Source organism: Vidua chalybeata, chromosome 28 (assembly GCF_026979565.1).
Source record: "Vidua chalybeata isolate OUT-0048 chromosome 28, bVidCha1 merged haplotype, whole genome shotgun sequence".
Taxonomy (NCBI): domain Eukaryota; kingdom Metazoa; phylum Chordata; class Aves; order Passeriformes; family Viduidae; genus Vidua; species Vidua chalybeata.
This window is the reverse complement of record NC_071557.1, coordinates 3925042-3941783: the sequence shown is the minus strand read 5'-3', so window position 1 is coordinate 3941783 and position 16742 is coordinate 3925042. Positions and strand designations below refer to the sequence as shown.

The 16742-nt window shown below is 55.7% G+C and overlaps 1 protein-coding gene across 2 annotated transcripts; it reads right to left on the bottom strand.

Annotated features, from left to right (window-relative positions):
- Nucleotides 1-1176: 1176 nt before the first annotated feature.
- Nucleotides 1177-16585, bottom strand: STAMBP (STAM binding protein). 2 transcript variants are annotated; one of them, XM_053966592.1, is made up of 10 exons: nucleotides 16479-16585; nucleotides 14115-14440; nucleotides 8354-8429; nucleotides 7362-7457; nucleotides 6374-6698; nucleotides 5646-5770; nucleotides 4346-4483; nucleotides 2729-2841; nucleotides 2048-2147; nucleotides 1177-1642 (listed from the first exon to the last, which is right to left on the bottom strand). In XM_053966592.1, exons 2-10 carry the CDS (start codon nucleotides 14420-14422, stop codon nucleotides 1586-1588), a joined length of 1338 nt encoding a protein of 445 aa, XP_053822567.1. In that variant the 5' UTR covers nucleotides 14423-14440; nucleotides 16479-16585; the 3' UTR covers nucleotides 1177-1585. The 2 variants fall into 2 exon arrangements, with proteins under 2 accessions (XP_053822567.1, XP_053822566.1); XM_053966591.1 differs by having other exon boundaries at nucleotides 6374-6701; nucleotides 16479-16584.
- Nucleotides 16586-16742: the final 157 nt, after the last annotated feature.

The window sequence follows — 16742 nt, the reverse complement described above, 5'->3', positions numbered from 1 at the left end:
GGATCCCACCGAGCCAGACCCCAGCCCACATGGGAGCTCCGGGAAAACGAGAAAAGAGCGGCACGGGAGGAAAATCCAGCGCGGATAATGCCATCCATGTGCGCCAGACAGAGCCCCGGGCGTGCCGGGGATGTTCGCACGCCGGCTGGGAAGGCGGCTCCAGCCCCTTCCCCTCCCCTGCCCCATGTGCCGACCATCCCAGCCTGCGGGGATGAGGAGCACGCCTGGCACAGCTGCCTCCCACCTTGGAATGCTGCTGCTTCCCTCCCCCCGAAGGAAACTCTGGGCTTGGCACCCGACTAAAGCACCTCCAGGAGGGTCCTGCACAGCGGCTGAGCTCGGCTTTGGCAAGGCCGGGCTTCCTGGGCCAGGCTTGCTGCTGCTCTGGGGTGTGCACAGGCCAGCAGGCACCGGGAGCTGGGAGCAGGGAAGTGCTCAAAGCTCTGGAATTCCATCTTGGAGTGGGATTGGGGTGCTCAAAGCTGTGGAATCCCATCTTGGAGTGGGATTGGGGTGCTCAAAGCTGTGGAATCCCATCCTGGAGTGGGATTGGGGTGCTCAAAGCTGTGGAATCCCATCCTGGAGTGGGATTGGGGTGCTCAAAGCTGTGGGAATTCCATTGCAGAGTGAGACAGGGGTGGCCAAAGCTGTGGAATCCCATCCTGGAGTGGGATTGGGGTGCTCAAAGCTGTGGAATCCCATCCTGGAGTGGGATTGGGGTGCTCAAAGCTGTGGAATCCCATCCTGGAGTGGGATTGGGGTGCTCAAAGCTGTGGAATCCCATCCTGGAGTGGGATTGGGGTGCTCAAAGCTGCTGGAAATCCCGTCTTGGATTGGGATGGGAGTGGTCAAAGCTGCTCGAATCCCATCCTGGAGTGGGATGAAAGTGGTCAAAGCTGCTGGAATTCCAACCTGGAGTGGTGATGGCAGCCAGACCGAGCTCCTCCACAGAAACACCAGGCGATGCCCCACCCAGGAAAAGGGATGAAGTGCCCAGACACCCCTAAACACTGCTGGGATGCAAAGCAGGGCCACATCCAGGGATGTGCAGCCCTGAAATGCTGGCAGAAGGATCCCAAAGCAGTGTGGGCCCTCTTCCCTCCCCAGGCAGACACACCAGTACCAACAGGCAGCACTGAGCTTGTGTGGGGCTCAGAAGGACCAGCAAGGCTTGGGTTTAAAGCATAGGAAAGATTTATCTGCTCCTGGAAGCTGTGCTGAGACCGGAACAAGGGACAAAACAAGGCATGGGTTAAAGTGGGCAAGTCCCAAAAGCACTTGAGGAGGTTCCCACAGCTCAGGGTTGCAGCAAGTCACGGGGAGCCTCCCCAGGAGGCCGTGGATTAGAGTTAAACAACTGCTGTAGTGTTGGCTTCTGTCTCTGAGCTTCTCCCCACGCCTGCAGCCCCACGGCAGGCACCGAGGCTCCAGGGGCTCCCATGGAGGGCAGGGAGCCGATTCCACCACGGGGGAGGCAGGGAGGGGTCACTACGTGGTCGAAATCATCTGCTACAGGAGGAGAAAACACATTCCCGAGGCCTAGAGGAAGGTGGGGGGGCTCCTGCAAGGGGACGAGGCGAGAGGCTTATCGGAGATCCAGCAGCACCACGTCTCTCTCCACTACTGACACGTGACTGCAGGTCTGGAAGAGAGGATAAGAGGGGACAGGGGTTGCTCAGATGTTCCCAGAGCTCAGGTGAGTCTCCTCCACCTCCTGACATGACCTGTGCTTTCCCAGAACGGCCCTTGGATCCAGCTCCGGCATCACCCCAACTGCTGGCCCTGCCCAGTGCCCCACAGCGACCACGGCAGCCCCAGACACAAATCCCTTCCCCCAAAGAACAGCCCTGGGCTGCTGCCTCGCCCTGCTCCTGCAGCCAGCAGCTCTGCAGCACACTTCCAACACCTGCAGGACCTTGGGAAGCTCCTGCACCTCCTCTGGGAGCTGGAGGGCAGCTCCCAGTCAGCCCAGCAGCTCAGCGTGGCTGGAGCCCAAGCACAGGGTCCAGCACACCCAGCCCCCTCCCCAGAGCCCCCAGGAGCTCACCGTGAACAGAGGGGGGTCTTTGGGGTGTGGGTGGAACCCCTTCTGCCGGCAGGATGAGATCTCCTCCAGGCCATGCTCCGTCAGCCTGAAGAACCCTGTCCTGGAGCAGGGGAACAGCAGCTCTGGAGCTCCAGCCTCTGCAGGCCCCGGGGCACTCAGTGGCTGCTCATCCCCAGCAGGAGCAGAGATGGAGCCTGAGGGACACCCCAGTTCCTGGGACACCCCAGTTCCTGGGACACCCCTCTCCTGAACCTCCTGTCAGGGGTGCCCAGACACAGCCCCTGGAAACAGCTCACAGGAGCCGTCCAGTCCCACGGGTGACATCTTGTGACATCCCAGATCCCATCCCACTCCACACCCACTCCTGGGACCCCACACCCACTCCCAGGACCCCACACTCACTCCTGGAACCCCACACCCACTCCCAGGGTCCAGAGTCACTCCTGGGACCCCTCACTCACTCCTGGGACCCCATGCCTGCTCCTGGAACCCCAAACTCATTCCTGGGACCCCATATTCACTCCTGGGACCCCACACTCAGTCCCAGGACCCCACAGTCAGTCCTGGGACTCCACAGTCACTCCTGGATTCCCACACTCAGTCCCAGAATCCAGTGTCACTCCTGGGACCCCCACACTCATTGCCAGGACCCCACACCCCCTCCCGGGACCCCTCACTCACTCCTGGTACTTGGGAGAGCACACGATGGCGATGGACTCGGGCAGCATCATCTGGTAGGAGCAGTGGGTGTGCAGGTCCACGCTGGACAGGAAGGCTGTCTGTGTGGGGTGGGTCTGCAACAGCACAGGGGACAGCTGGGAGAACCCCCCCGGGGCACAGCACACACAGGGGACACAGCTGGGGTGCAAGTCGTGCAATTGTGGGATGCTTTGGGTTGGAGGGACCTCAAAGCCCATCCAGTGCCACCCCTGCCATGGCAGGAACACCTCATCCTGTCCCAGGCTGCTCCAAGCCTCATCCAACCTGGCTTTGGGCACTTCCAGGGATCCAGGAGCAGCCCCAGCTGCTCTGGGAATTCCATCCCAGCCCCTCCCCACCCTCACGTGCGAGAATTCCTTCCTGACACCCCAGGTAACCCTGCCTCTGGCAGTGGGGAGCCATTCCCCCTTGTCCTCCCTGCTCTTGTGTCCCTTCCAGCCCTCTTGGGATTTTTTCTCTCTCTCCTTTTTTTTTTGGATTGTCCTAAAACGTGCGCTCCTCTTTTCCACTTGGAGTTACCTACAAAAGGAGCTCTGCATTCCTGCCACATCCCATGGAAAAAAAAAAACAAACAACAAACCAACCACACCCTGAAGCCACAACAACATCCTTGCAGGGCACTTCACACCTTCACCCCTTCCTCGAGTGCAGCTCCCGGGGCTCAGCACCTCCCGAGGAGGACACCACGGGAGGAGTGTGTGTCAAAAGGACACCACGGAGGGCTGTACAGCCCCTGACAGGCACCAGCCCGCCCAGCTCCTGCTCCTGCTCCTAGCCCTCGCTGGGGTTTTCTTGCCAAGACCAGCAGGAGGGCCCAAGGAATTCTGGAGGGTCCCCGAACGTGGCAGGGCTGTCACGGCAGAGGTGGCCCTGCAGCAGCCACCCTGCATGGAGCAGGCACTCCGGAGCAGCAGCGATTCCCTGCCCAAGCCCTCAGGCAGCTGCTGCTTTCCAGAGATTACTCAGCTTTGCTTGGCAGGGATCCCACTGCCAAAGGCTCCATGGGGACAGCAGGCAGCTGGGGAGGAGCCTGCAGCTGGCACAGCTGGCACAGCGCAGGGACGCGGCCTGGGAGATGTGTCCCTCTAGGACAGGAGCTTGGGGTGTCCCCACAGAGCCACCAGAGCTGGCTTTTAGCTGGAGGAAACACGAGCTTCGTGTCTGAGATCCCACTTCCAGAGAATTCCAGAATGGGTTGGGCTGGGAGGGACCTCAAAGCTCATCCAGTGTCACCTCTGCCATGGGGTGACACTTCCACTGTCCCAGGCTGCTTGGACACTCCCAGGGATCCAGGGGCAGCCACAGCTGCTCTGGAAACCTGTGCCAGGCTCCCCACCCTCACAGGGAAGGGTTTCTTCCCAGTATCCTATCTAAACCTTTCCTCCTTCCCTTTCCAAGGGTTTGATGCTTTAGGAAAGGACCCAAACATGAACCAGGCCTGGGTTTCAGAGCAGTGAACGAGGCTGTGCCAGGGAGAGAAACCCAAGCAGAGGCTGTTGCCCATTCCCTGCCCTCTCCTCCAGCAGCCCTTCCCCTTGGGGCTGGAGGCCAGGGAAGTGCCAGGGGAAGGAGACTCACGTGGATCCAGCCCAGGGTGACGAGGCCGTGCTGGTCCTGGATGACGAAGAGCTCCTCCTCGTTCTCCGTGGTGCAGGAATCGGGGCCCCCCAGCTGCTTGGGGACGATGACGTGCGTGATGGTGAACTCGTTCCTCATCTGCAAGGCAGGGCCACGCCAGGAAGATGTAACCCCCAGGCATGAGGCACCTGCCCAAGCCTTGGAACAAGCCCATGGGTGACAGTTTTCTCTTCAAGCTAGGCCTTATGAGCTCTTATTACACCTGAGGTAGCTCAGCTGGCCCAAACGGCATCAAAGGAGTAGGATGGCTTCTGAGGCAGTGTTGGAAACAGGAAAAGTTTTAATAAAAGACAAAATAACAAAGTTCTTACAGAGAAAAACTGAGCTGAGGGCAAGAGGTTTTTGCTCCTGCTAAAACACCCCACAAAAGCGATTGATTATTTTGTTCTCTTTTTTTCCTAGTGAATTACCCAGGCAGGACCTCTTGGCCTCTGTCCAATTGGGCAGCCCCAGGTTTAAAGTGAAGTCTCAAAGGTCCTATGAGGTGTCTTTTTACCAAATTGAGGAGAAAAACTTCTGGGCTTTTTGCCTTTTTAAGGAGACAAAGGATAATTTGGTCACTCTATCAACAAGGGGCACATCCCTACACATGGATGCATCTGCAGGTGCAGCTCCAAGGAGTTCCAGGACTTTTTCCAAAGGAGCTGCAGGATTTTTTCCAAAGGAGTTGCAGGGTTTTCTTCCCGTTTCTTTCTCCCTGCTGCACAGAGCACCCACAGGAGCTCAGAGAAGCCCTGGACACCCCCCAAAGCCAGCTCTCCACTCCAAAGGGGATGATGCCTCATCCCTCAACCATCCCCAGTGTCTGGAAGCAGCTGGACTGCAGGGAGTTGTTACATCAAACAACTTCATTTCAAAGCAAACTTCTGGGAGTGGCTCAGGGCAGATGGGCTGGAGCCGCCAACAAAACCTGGGCACGCAAAGTCTGGAGGGGGAACAGCGTCCTGTCAGCCTTGTCTGAGTGAGGGCCACCAGCTGGGACACCCAAAGGACAAACAATGTCACCAGGAGTGTCGCCAGTGGGAGAGAAGCTGAATGGGGACTCAGGGTGGGGAAACCCTAACCCAAAAAATGAGGAAAGGGAGAGGCACGCCATCCCTAACACTCACACGGAAGCCTGACACCACACTCAAGAATCCAGGACAAAAATCAGGGTCCTTGAGCCACTTCCAAAGCTGTGGCATGGTGACAAGCAGTCCCTGTGGCACTTTTGGGGTCTCCATGGGGGACGGTTCCTTACCAGCTTCCCGCAGAGGATCCCACAGGTCTCCACGCCCCGCACCGTGTTGGCGTCAGCCAGCTGCAGGAACTTGTGGCACAGCTCCCTGGGGACAATGACCTGCCGAAGGACATCCACACCTGCACCTGTGGGGAGGAGGGAGCACGGTGAGCAGAGCCAGGGATGCTGCAGAACAAAGTCCCTCAGGGCAGGATCTGAAGGGAGCACATGGAGAAAATCCACCTGGGAAGGTAAAGTCACCTTCCAGTGGTGGGCTCAGGGAAATGTGTCACTGTGACACTTGGTAAAGGACAGGTGCCACCTCTCTGAGAACGGGGAAAGGGAGATTGAGAGGGGAAGGATCCTCTGGCAGGGGGTCAAAAGGAGCGTTTTGTTACTAAAAATGAAACCACACACCCTCAGGAAATGTTATTTTAAGCAGGACCTGTCACTGGGCAAGACTCAGCCACTGGACATGTCTGGATCAGCATTTTGGAACCACATTTAGTGGGATTTCGTCAGGAGGAGGATTCAGTCAGCCCAGCCAGGAGCTAAACCCCAACCCCCAGCAAGGATCTGGATCAAGGAAAAGCAAACAGGCGGCAGACCCTGAAGAGCAGAGAGGACAGCACCCAGTGACCTGGGAGAGCAAACCCCCATGATCAGGAAATTCCAAGAGCTTCCCAGAGAAACTGGCTGCGTTTGGCTCAGCACCTGCAGGGAGAAGGGCTGCTCCAAGAGGTACTAACTGTTCTCTGTGCTCCCCAAAGCACTGGGCTTCAAAGATCTGTCCACAACAGGAGGTTTGGAGGGCACAGTCCCCGCTGATGGACTTGCTGGGTGAACTGGAGAGACTGGAACCTTTGGGATTAAATCTGTTGGGGGCTTTTCCACGCCAGGGATGAGGGGACCATCCACAGCCTCTGGCTCTGGCTTCCCAAACTCCTGCACTATCCTCAGGCGCTCCTTCTCCAGCTCCTGCTGCCGGATCATCTCCTCGAAGGCGTGGAACTGCTCCTGCTCTGCCTGCTGCTGCTTCATCAGGGCTACCCGAGTCTTCTCCTCCTCCAGCTGCTGCTGCAAAGCCAGAGGGTGTGCAAATTACTCTTCCTCCTCCTGCTGCAAGGAGGAACACGCCCAGGGATGGCAGCAGAGAGGGGGACATGGGCCCGGGGCAGACCCCCAGCCATTCCCAGGTGATTCCCAAAGGTCACCAGCAAACAGCATTTCCTGCAAGGAAACTTCAGCTTGCAGGGCACAGATCCAGAGCCAGCTGCACCCAGGGCAGGAAAACCACTGCTTTACCCTCCCTCTTCCATGGAATTACAATCCCAGGTTGATTTCCCTCTATCCTGTCTCTGAAATCCAGGGCAAAACTGACTGCAGAGGTGACTGCTTTGCCCACACAGATCCTGGGGTTGTGGTGGAATCACAACCCCGACACCCTCCCCCTTTTTAAATTTAATTTCTGCTTCTAATTTTTCATCATGTGGCGCTTTCCTTTCGTGGGGCAGAGAGAACAAAGTAAGCACACAGCCCCAGCTCAGGCCAGCTGGGGATGCACGGGGAGCAGAGCCAGGGCCACCTCTGACAGAGCCACCCGCAGGGACAGCAGGGGACAAGCCTGCAAAAGGTTGGGGCCACCCAGAGCGGACATTCCCGAGCACCCTGGAGCTTCTGAAGCCTGTGAGGCTGGGGGGCTCCTGGGGAGCTCAGCCTGCAGTCTCTGGCACTCACCTCCTGCTCCTTGTACTTAGCATAGTCCTTGGCGTACCTCTTTAGCAGCTCCTCCTTGAGCTCTTCGGCTCGGGGAAAGGCTACTTCCTTCAGTTTCTGGGGGAGGAAACACAGCATCAGCAGCCCCAAGGCAAGGCAAACGAAACCTGAGCAGCTGAAGAGCCCAAAAACCACCACTAAAATCACTGAGCAAGAGCTCGGGTGGTGCCGTGCTCTCCTCTTCTGGTCGGTGCTGAGCAGGGGAGCTGCAGCTTCTCGAGGTTGCCAGGAATCTCCAAGGACTGCCTTGGAGAAAAGGAAAATCACAGGCGCCACTCATGGTCTTTGAAAAGCAGGGAGGTGAACAGGGAAGAAAGGACAGCCCAGGAGGTAAAGTGGACACCACAGCCAGTCCAGTGCAAGGGCAACGGGGTGAGAACCCCCCAAACTGTAACTCTGAGAATCCTGGAGTTGTTTAGGTGGGGAAGTAACTCCAAGATCATCGAGTCCAAGCATTCCTCCAGCTGTTCACCCCTAATCCATGACCCCAGGTGTTTTGGAACACTTCCAGGGGTGGTGGAAGCCAGTGCCAGGACTGGACAAAGCTTTTGGGGAAGAAATTTTCCCAATACCCAACTTATGCCTCCCCTGGTGCGATGTGAGGTCGTTTCCCCTTATCCTGTCCCTGTTCCCTGAATGCAGAGCCTGAGCAGGAGTTGTGAGGAGCCAGAAGGGCCCCCCTGACCCGCCTTTTCTCCCTCTGAGCCCCCTTCCCACCTCCCTCAGCTGCTCCCGGGGCTCCAAACCCTTCCCCAGCTCTGTTCCCATCTCTGGACACGCTCCAGCCCCTTGGAGTGAGGGGCCCAGACCTGAACTCCCAAGGGCTCAGAACTGCTTGTCCAAGCCAAGGCTTCTCAGCATTTGTGTGGATCCCTCATCCCAGAGCCGGGGAAGGCCCAGGCTGAGGACCCCAAGCACGTTCCCACTCCAGACCTGCTGCTGTCCCCACTTACTTTGACCGTCTCCCTCTTCTCGGGGATGACGGCGCTTTTGTAATCACGGTGCTGCGGCAGCTTCTCGATGAAGAGCCTGGAAAACGGGACAGGAGCCGCGCTTCAGGGCACGCAGTGGGGTTCTGGGGGACCCCCCGTGCTCCCTCTGTCTGTCTGCAGGAAGCCTCCAGCCCACCAGAGCCCCTGGAGCTGTGCACAGCGCTCAGATCTCCCCCAATCCCACGGGAGAGCCCACACGGGATCTCCTCGCACCTGGCCTCTGGAGGTGACCCTCAGGGACAAACACATTTCTTTGGAAGAGAACCATGGATAATCTGCTCTGAAGCACCAAGGGCACTGCAGTGACTCAGGCAGGTGCTGGGGCAGCTGCCCACACCTGGGAGTGCAGGAATGTGCCCCCTGTTGAGTAAACAAGTTCCCCTGTGTCTCCTTAAAAAGGACAAAAGCCCAGAAGTTTCTCTCCTCAATCTGGTTAAAAGACACCTCATAGGACCTTGGGGACTTCACCTCAAACTTAAGGATACCCAACTGGACAGGAGCCAAAAAGTCCCACCTAAGCAATTCACTAGAAAAGAGAACAAAAGAAGAAAATCGCTTTTGTGAAGTGTTTTAGCAGGAGCAAGAACCTCTTGCCCTCGCTCAGATTTTCTCTATAAAGAGCTTTTTTATTTTGCCTTTTATTAAAACTTTTTGTTTCCAACACTGTCACAGGAGCCATCCTGCTACTTTTATGCCACCTGAGGTAGCTGAGCTATCAAGGGTGTGATGTTTGTCTCGGAGAGCTTATGAGACCTGGCTCAAATAGACAAAGTATTATGGGATGGGAGCATCCTGGGATTCCACCCGAGCTGACTCAGGGCTCCCCGTCCTCCCTGAGGACAGGGACTTTGTGCAGGAGGGGAAATCAACTCACACCTCAGTCAGGGAGAGCTTGCAGGCGAGCAAAAAGCAAGTTCCCACCAGCTCTGGGCTCTGCAGCCCAGCTGTTCCAGGCAGGAGGGAGAATTCTATGCTGGCAGGACTGAGCTCAGTCCCAGTGTCCAGGGACACTTCCAGGGATCCAGGGGCTCCCTGTTCTTCTCCCAGGCAAGAATTCCATTCTAACATCCAATCCAAAGCTCTGCTCTTCCCCCGTGTCCTGTCACTGCTCAGGTAAAAAAAATCCCTTTTTTTTAGAAGCCTCCTGTAAGGCCACAATGGGATCCCTCTACAAGCACAAAAACAAGGAGAAAATGCCCCAAACAAGGGGCAGTTCACTTTGGATCAGCTCCCTGAGGCTCCCCAGGCTTGAGACATCTTGAGTTAATCTGTGACCAAGTCCCCAGCGGTGACAGAGTGCTTAGGCTGAGCTTAGGCAGGGAAAAAAAAAAAAGGGAAAAGGGAAAAAGGGGAAAAAAGGGAGAAAGGGGAAAAAAAAGGGAGAAAGGGGAAAAAAAAGGGAGAAAGGGGGAACAAAGGGAAGAAGGGGAAAAAGGGAAAAGGGGAAAAAAGGGAAAAGGGGGAAAAAGAAAGGAAAAGGGGGAAAAAGAAAGGAAAAGGGGAAAAAAGAAAGGAAAAGGGGAAAAAGAAAGGAAAAGGGGGAAAAAGAAAGGAAAAGGGGGAAAAAGAAAGGAAAAGGGGGAAAAAGAAAGGAAAAGGGGGAAAAAGAAAGGAAAAGGGGGAAAAAGAAAGGAAAAGGGGGAAAAAGAAAGGAAAAGGGGGAAAAAGAAAGGAAAAGGGGGAAAAAGAAAGGAAAAGGGGGAAAAAGGGAAAAGGGAAAAAGAAAGGGAAAAGCGGAAAAAAAGGGAGAAAGGGGAAAAAAGGGAAAAGGGGACAAAAGTGAGAATGGAAAAATGAGGAAAAAAGGGGAAAAAAGGAAAAAGGGAGAAAGGAAATAAAAGAGAAAAAGGGAATAAAATGGGAAAAAAAGGGAAAAGGGGAAAAAAGGGAAAAAGGGAAAAAAGGGAAAAAGGGAAAAAAAGGGGAAAAGGGAAAAAAAGGGGAAAAGGGAAAAAAGAGAAGAGGGGAAAAAAGGAAAAAAATGGAAAAGGGAAAAAGGGAAAAGGAAGGGAAAAAGGGAGAAAGGGAAAAAGAGGGAAAAGGGGGAAAAAGAAAGGGAAAAGGGAAAAAAAAGGAAAAAAAAGGCAAAAGGAAAAAAAGGAAAAATGGAAAAAAGGAAAAATGGAAAAAAGGAAAAAGACAGTGCCACAGAGAGCAGCACAAACCAAGCAAGCAAAGCCAAGCAGGAAGGGCTCAGGAGCTCTGCCAACACTCTGCGCGCAGCTGCTCCCAGCCCTCCAGGGCTCTGTGCCCCCCTGGATGCCCCTGGAGAGGACGTGGGATCAGCAGGGGCAGGGCACAGCCTGGAGCCCTGCAGAGGCCCTGGCTGCCCCCCAGAACCCCAAATCACAGCCAGGTCCCCCCATCCCAGCTGGGGCTGTGAAGTAGGTCACCGTGCCGAGGAGATACGGCACGGCCCCAAGCGCTGCCGGCAGCTCCTGGATCCAAATGGAAGGGATTAATTATGCAGGATTAAGAGCAGATGCTGGCCTGGGCAGGATGGAAAAACCAGCAGGGACAGCTGGGTTTCCACAAGTCGGGGAAAGATGTGGGCAGGAGGAGGAGAGGAGGAAAAGCCCGGGGCAGAGGAAGGGCTGGAACAGCTCCTGGATCCCACAGCCAGCCCTGCTGGGGCCTGGCCACACCAGAACCTCCCACAGCCAGCAGTTCTGGCTGCTGCAAACCTCTCGAGCCCAGCGAGCAGCAGCTGTGGAGCAGCCAGAGCCAGGACTATTTTTAAGGCCAGCTCTGGTGCCCAGGCCAAGCCGGTGGCTCTCAAGGCCCTTTTGACACCCCCATGAGTCCCTGGAGCTGACCCAAGCAAACTGAGGAGCCCCAACATTACAGAAAAGTTGTGTCTTATTCCTTTTTTCCTTCTAACTTGGCTCAAAGTTGTGCCTGATTCCTTTTTTTCCTTCTTACTTGGCTCCAGGTTTTGCCTTATTTCTTTTTTTCCTTCTTACTTGGCTCAAAGTTGTGTCTTATTAATTTTTTTTTCTTCTAACTTGGCTCAAAGTTGTGTTTTGTTTCTTTTTTCCTTCTTACTTGGCTCAAAGTTGTGCCTTATTCCTTTTTTTCCTTCTCATTTGGCTTTACCACACTAACCCAGTGCTCCTGCTGGTGATTCAAACACCCTTTTGGATGAAGGCAGGAGAAGCTGCTCAGGACCACAGGCAAGGAAAGACTTGCAAGGTGACACAACAAAAATCCTGGGGATAGTTATGGAATCATGGAATGGCTGGGATGGGATGGGACCTCAAAGCCCATCCAGTGCCACCCCAGCCATGCTAGGGACACTTTTCACTGCCCCAGGCTGCTCCAGCCTGGCCTTGGGCATTCCAGGGATCCAGGGGCAGCCCCAGCTGCTCTCCCAGCCCCTCCCAATCCTGACAGGGAAGAATTCCGTCCCAATATTCCATCCATCCCTGCCCTGTGTCAGGTTAAAACCATCCCCCTGCCTTGGCCTGACACTCTCTGCCTGTGTAAAAATTTCTCATTTTTATAACTTTTAGGCAGTAGAAGGGACCCTCATCTCTCCCCAGAAACTTTTCTTCTCCAGGCTCAACCCCCCCAGCTCCTCCATTCCCAGGAAAAGGGGAGCAGAGCAAATCCACGAGGCTCCAGAGCCTCCTCCTGCTCTCTGCATCATTTAGAAACTTCTAGAAAACACCAAAGCTACTGCTGGAGCTCCAGCTCCTCATCCTCGCTGGAAGAAATGACAGTGGCATCCAGCTCCCAGTGCAGAAATCCCACCAGGGCAAGGTTCACCCTTGTGGAAAAGGTTTCCAGGGAGGCTGGAAATGCCAGGAGAATCATCTGAAAGCAGCTGGGGACACGAGCCAACACCTCTGGCTGCCGCAGTGACCCAGCCCGCAGCTCGTTTGTTTAGTTAAAACGTTTCTCCTCTGGCCCCAGCTGCCCGAGGGGCCTGGAACCCTTCCCAAAGCTTTTTTTGGGAACCCTTCCCAAAGGTTTTACACTTCCCAGCTCCCCGAGCAGCCTCCCGGGCCTCGCCACCATGCCCATAAAAGCTCAGGAAGTGCGAGGCGGGGAGCAAAGCTAATCAGAGAAAAATGTGTTGGGTTTGAGGGGCAGCAGCCCCGCACACAGGGGCAGGCAGGGAAAATGCCCACGGAGGTGCCAATGCTCTTTGGGGCAAGTGGGCACAGCACAGATGGCAGCAGGGGCACCGAGCAAAGCAGGAGGGACAGACTGAGAGGGAAAACCCCACAGGAACAGGACACTGCACCCCTGGGATCGGAGTTTTTATCCTTTTAAACACCCACAGATGTTGCTGAGGTGTAAGAATGAATGAAATTAAAAGGTGTAAAAGAAAGAAATGGATCCTCAAATAGTCCCAAAGAAGGAAATCCCTGCTGTGGAAGGTGTAGTAACCTTGGAGTAAAATGGGGTCAGAGGAAAACAGGGTCAGAGGGGAAAAAAGGAAAAAAGGCTCAGGGGAAAAAAAAAGGAAAATGGCTCAGAGGAAAAAAGGCCCAGGGGAAAAAAGGAAAAAAGGCTCGGAGGTAAAAAAGGAAAAAAAGGCTCAGAGGAAAAAAAGGTTCTTCCTCTGAAGGTGGATTAGCAGAGGCACCACAACCCAGCCTCCATCCTTCCCCTGGATCCAAAAATCCCTGCCCAGCCCTAGGATGCCACAGGCAGCCCCGAAGAAAGCTGAGGCCGACTGAGGTGCTGGAACAGCTGCAAACTTTGACCCAGAGGTTGGTCAAACCTCTCTGCTGCTGGCAGGAGTCTCCAGAGCGACAGAGAGATCCAAGATCAGCTGGATCCCAAGGGAATTTCATTCCCACAAGGCCCATGTCCCACAGGGCTGTCACAGGATGCTGCCAGAGTCTGCACTGGGGCAGGGACAGAAACTATACCCTGGAAACTGAACCAAGTTCAACAGGGGAAGGAATTCTTTCCATGGAGGGTGGCAGAGCCCTGGGACAGCTCGAGTCTCCTTGTCTGGAGCCATTCCAAGCTCACCTGGACGTGGCCCTGTGTCACCTGCTCCAGGTGACCCTGCCTGGATGAACTGGATGATCTCCAAGCCACACTTTTCTGGGATGATGGGTTCTGGGAACTTTCACAAGTGAGCTCCACCTGTGGCTTTGTGCCTCTCCTTCCCCATGTGTCCTGGCCAGTCTGAGCTGCGCCTGTGGCTTTGTGCCTCACCTTCCCCACATCTCCTGGCCAGTCTGAGCCACGCCTGTGGTTTTGTGCCTCACCTTTTTCACGTCTGGCCAGTCCCACCAGATGTGGCTTTGTGCCTCACCCTTCCCACATCTCCTGGCCAGTCCCAAACCCCACCCCAGTTTGGCACCCCAAAGCCCTGAGGAGCAGAGCACCCAAATCCCTCAGGAGCAGAGCACCCCAAATCCCTGAGGAGCAGAGCACCCCAAAGCCCTCAGGAGCAGAACACCCCAAAGCCCTGAGGAGCAGAGCACCCCAAAGCCCTGAGGAGCAGAGCACCCCAAATCCCTCAGGAGCAGAGCACCCAAAGCCCTGAGGAGCAGAGCACCCCAAACCCCTGAGGAGCAGAGCACCACAAAGCCCTGAGGAGCAGAGCACCCCAAACCCCTGAGGAGCAGAGCATCACAAAGCCCTGAGGAGCAGAGCACCCCAAAGCCCTCAGGGTCAGGTCTCTGGCCCGAACCCAGACCTGTGGGTGTCCCCCACGCCCCCAAGCCGCGCAGCCCCCGCCCAGGCCCTGCCTTACGTGATGTACTTGTGGTAGAGGATGAAGGCGTGCTCCAGGTTGCCCTCCTGGCAGTAGACGGTGGCCATGCGCAGCATCTCCACGCCCGAGCGGAAGTAGCGCCGCGGGGGCACGTCCTCGCTGACCTGCACGCTGCTGCCCGCCCGCACCAGCCGCCGCACGCGCTCCTCGGGAGCCAGGCTGGCACTGCCCGCGCCGGGCACGGCCGTGCCCACATGCTGCTCCTGGGGAGCCAGGCCGGCGCTGCCCGCGCCGGGCACGGCCGTGTGCTGCTCGGGAGCCAGGCCGGCGCTGCCCGCGCCGGGCATGGCCACGTGCGCTGGACGCTGCGAGGGACGGAGAGATGGAGAGGGGGAATCAGAACTGGCTGGGAGAGGAAACGGGGAATTGGGGAATCGGGGAATGGGGGAATCAGGGAATCGGGGAATGGGGGAATTGGGGAATGGGGGAATCAGGGAATTGGGGAATCGGGGAATCACTGAATCAGGGAATGGGAGAATCAGGGAATTGGGTAATGGGGGAATTGGGGGAATCACTCAATCAGGGAATGGGGGAATCGGGGAATTGGGTAATGGGGGAATTGGGGGAATCACTCAATCGGGGGAATCACTGAATCAGGGAATGGGGGAATCAGGGAATTGGGTAATGGGGGAATTGGGGGAATCACTCAATCGGGGGAATCACTGAATCAGGGAATGGGGGAATCAGAGAATTGGGGAAATCAGGGAATCAGTGACTCACTGAATTGGGGAATGGTGAAATCAGGGAATCACTGAATCAGGGAATCAGAGAAATTAGGGAATCGGGGAATCAGGGAAATCAGGGAACCATGGAATCACTGAATCAGGGAATCAGAGAAATTAGGGAATCGGGGAATCAGGGAAATCAGGGAACCATGGAATCACTGAATCAGGGAAAGCACGGAATCAAGGAATGGGGGAATCAGAAAATCACCGAATCAGGGAATCAGGGAAATCGGGGAATGGGGGAATCACTGAAACACTGAATTGGGAAAATAACGGAATGGGGGAATCACAGAATTGGGAATCACTGAATCATGGAAATCACAGAAATCAGGATATCAGGGAATCGGGGAATCAGAGAATCACTGAATCAGGGAATCAGGGAATCGGGGATTGGGGGAATCAGGGAATGGGGGAAATCAGGAAATCGTTGAATTGGGGAATCAGGGAAATTGGGGAATGGGGGAATCACAGACATCAGGGAATCAGGGAATCACTGAATCAGGGAATAGGGGAATCGGGGATTGGGGGAATCAGGGAATTGGGGAAATCAAGGAATTGTTGAATCGGGGAATCAAGGAAATTGGGGAATGGGGGAATCACAGAATCGGGAATCACTGAATCATGGAAATCACAGACATCATGGAATCACTGAATCAGGGAAATCAAAGAAATCGGGGAATCAGGGAAATGAGGGAATCACGGCATCAAGGAATCACAGAAATCAGGGAATCACTGAATTGGGAAATCAGAGAATCACAGAAACACTGAATGTGGGAATCAGGGAAATCACAGAAACACTGAATGTGGGAATCAGGAAAATCAGGGAATCACTGAATCAGGGAATCACGGAAACACTAAAACTGGGAATCAGAGAAATCAGGGAATCACAGAAATCACTGGATCAGGGAATCGGGGAATCACTGAATGTGGGAATCAGGGAATCACAGAAATCAGGGAATCTGGGAATCAGGGAATCGAGGAATTGGGAAATCAGGGAATCACTAAAACACTTAATCTGGGAATCAGGAATAATGGAATCAGGGAATCACAGAAATCACTGGATCAGGGAATCATGAAAACAGGGACTCAAGGAATCACAGAAATCAGGGAATCACAGAGCTCCAGGATCCCCCCAGATCCATCCTGACCCAACAGGATCCCCCCAGATCCTCCCCCACAACGGGGCGAGGGGAGCCCCAAAACCAATCCCCCTGTCCTGAGGGGAAACATCTCCCAGCAGATCCCCCTTCCCGTCAGACATGGCGCTTAGAAATTAATTTCGGTTAGAAACTAATTTAGCATTTAGGATAGGAACTTAAAGGGAAGGTTCCCACAGCCAGACCCCCTCCGCGATGGGATCCTCCTTCCTGAAGTGAATATCCCACCGCCGGAACACTCCGGGGCGGGTCCCCTCCTCTTCAAGGGAAGATTCCAGACCCCCCTGCCCGCGCCGCCATACCAGACCCCCCCAACCGGAGCCCTCCTCGGGGGAGCTCGGGACGCCCCAGCACCGCGGCCTTGGCGCCTCAAGCCGCCCCTGGAGCCCAGCGGGACCCCCCAGCAGAGGCCGGGACCCCCCATCCCGCAGGGGCCGCCCCAGCCCCGGCCCGGCCCTGACCTGGCGCCGGCAGCTGCCGTTCCCCCTCAGCACTTCCGGGTTCTTCCCCACCGGCCGAGGCCTCGCTCCCGGCAGCCAATCAGAAGCCGTCTCAACATCCGGGCATGGAACTCACAGCCCCCTACTTCCGCCCGTCTGCGAAGCGGCTTCCGCTCCCTTAGGGGAACGTCGTGCGCCGTGACGTTGTCACGGCTGGTCTTAAAGGGGCAGCGCCCGTGAAAGGCCGCGCTGCGCCCCGGCCCAAACCCGGCCGTTCTCACCCCA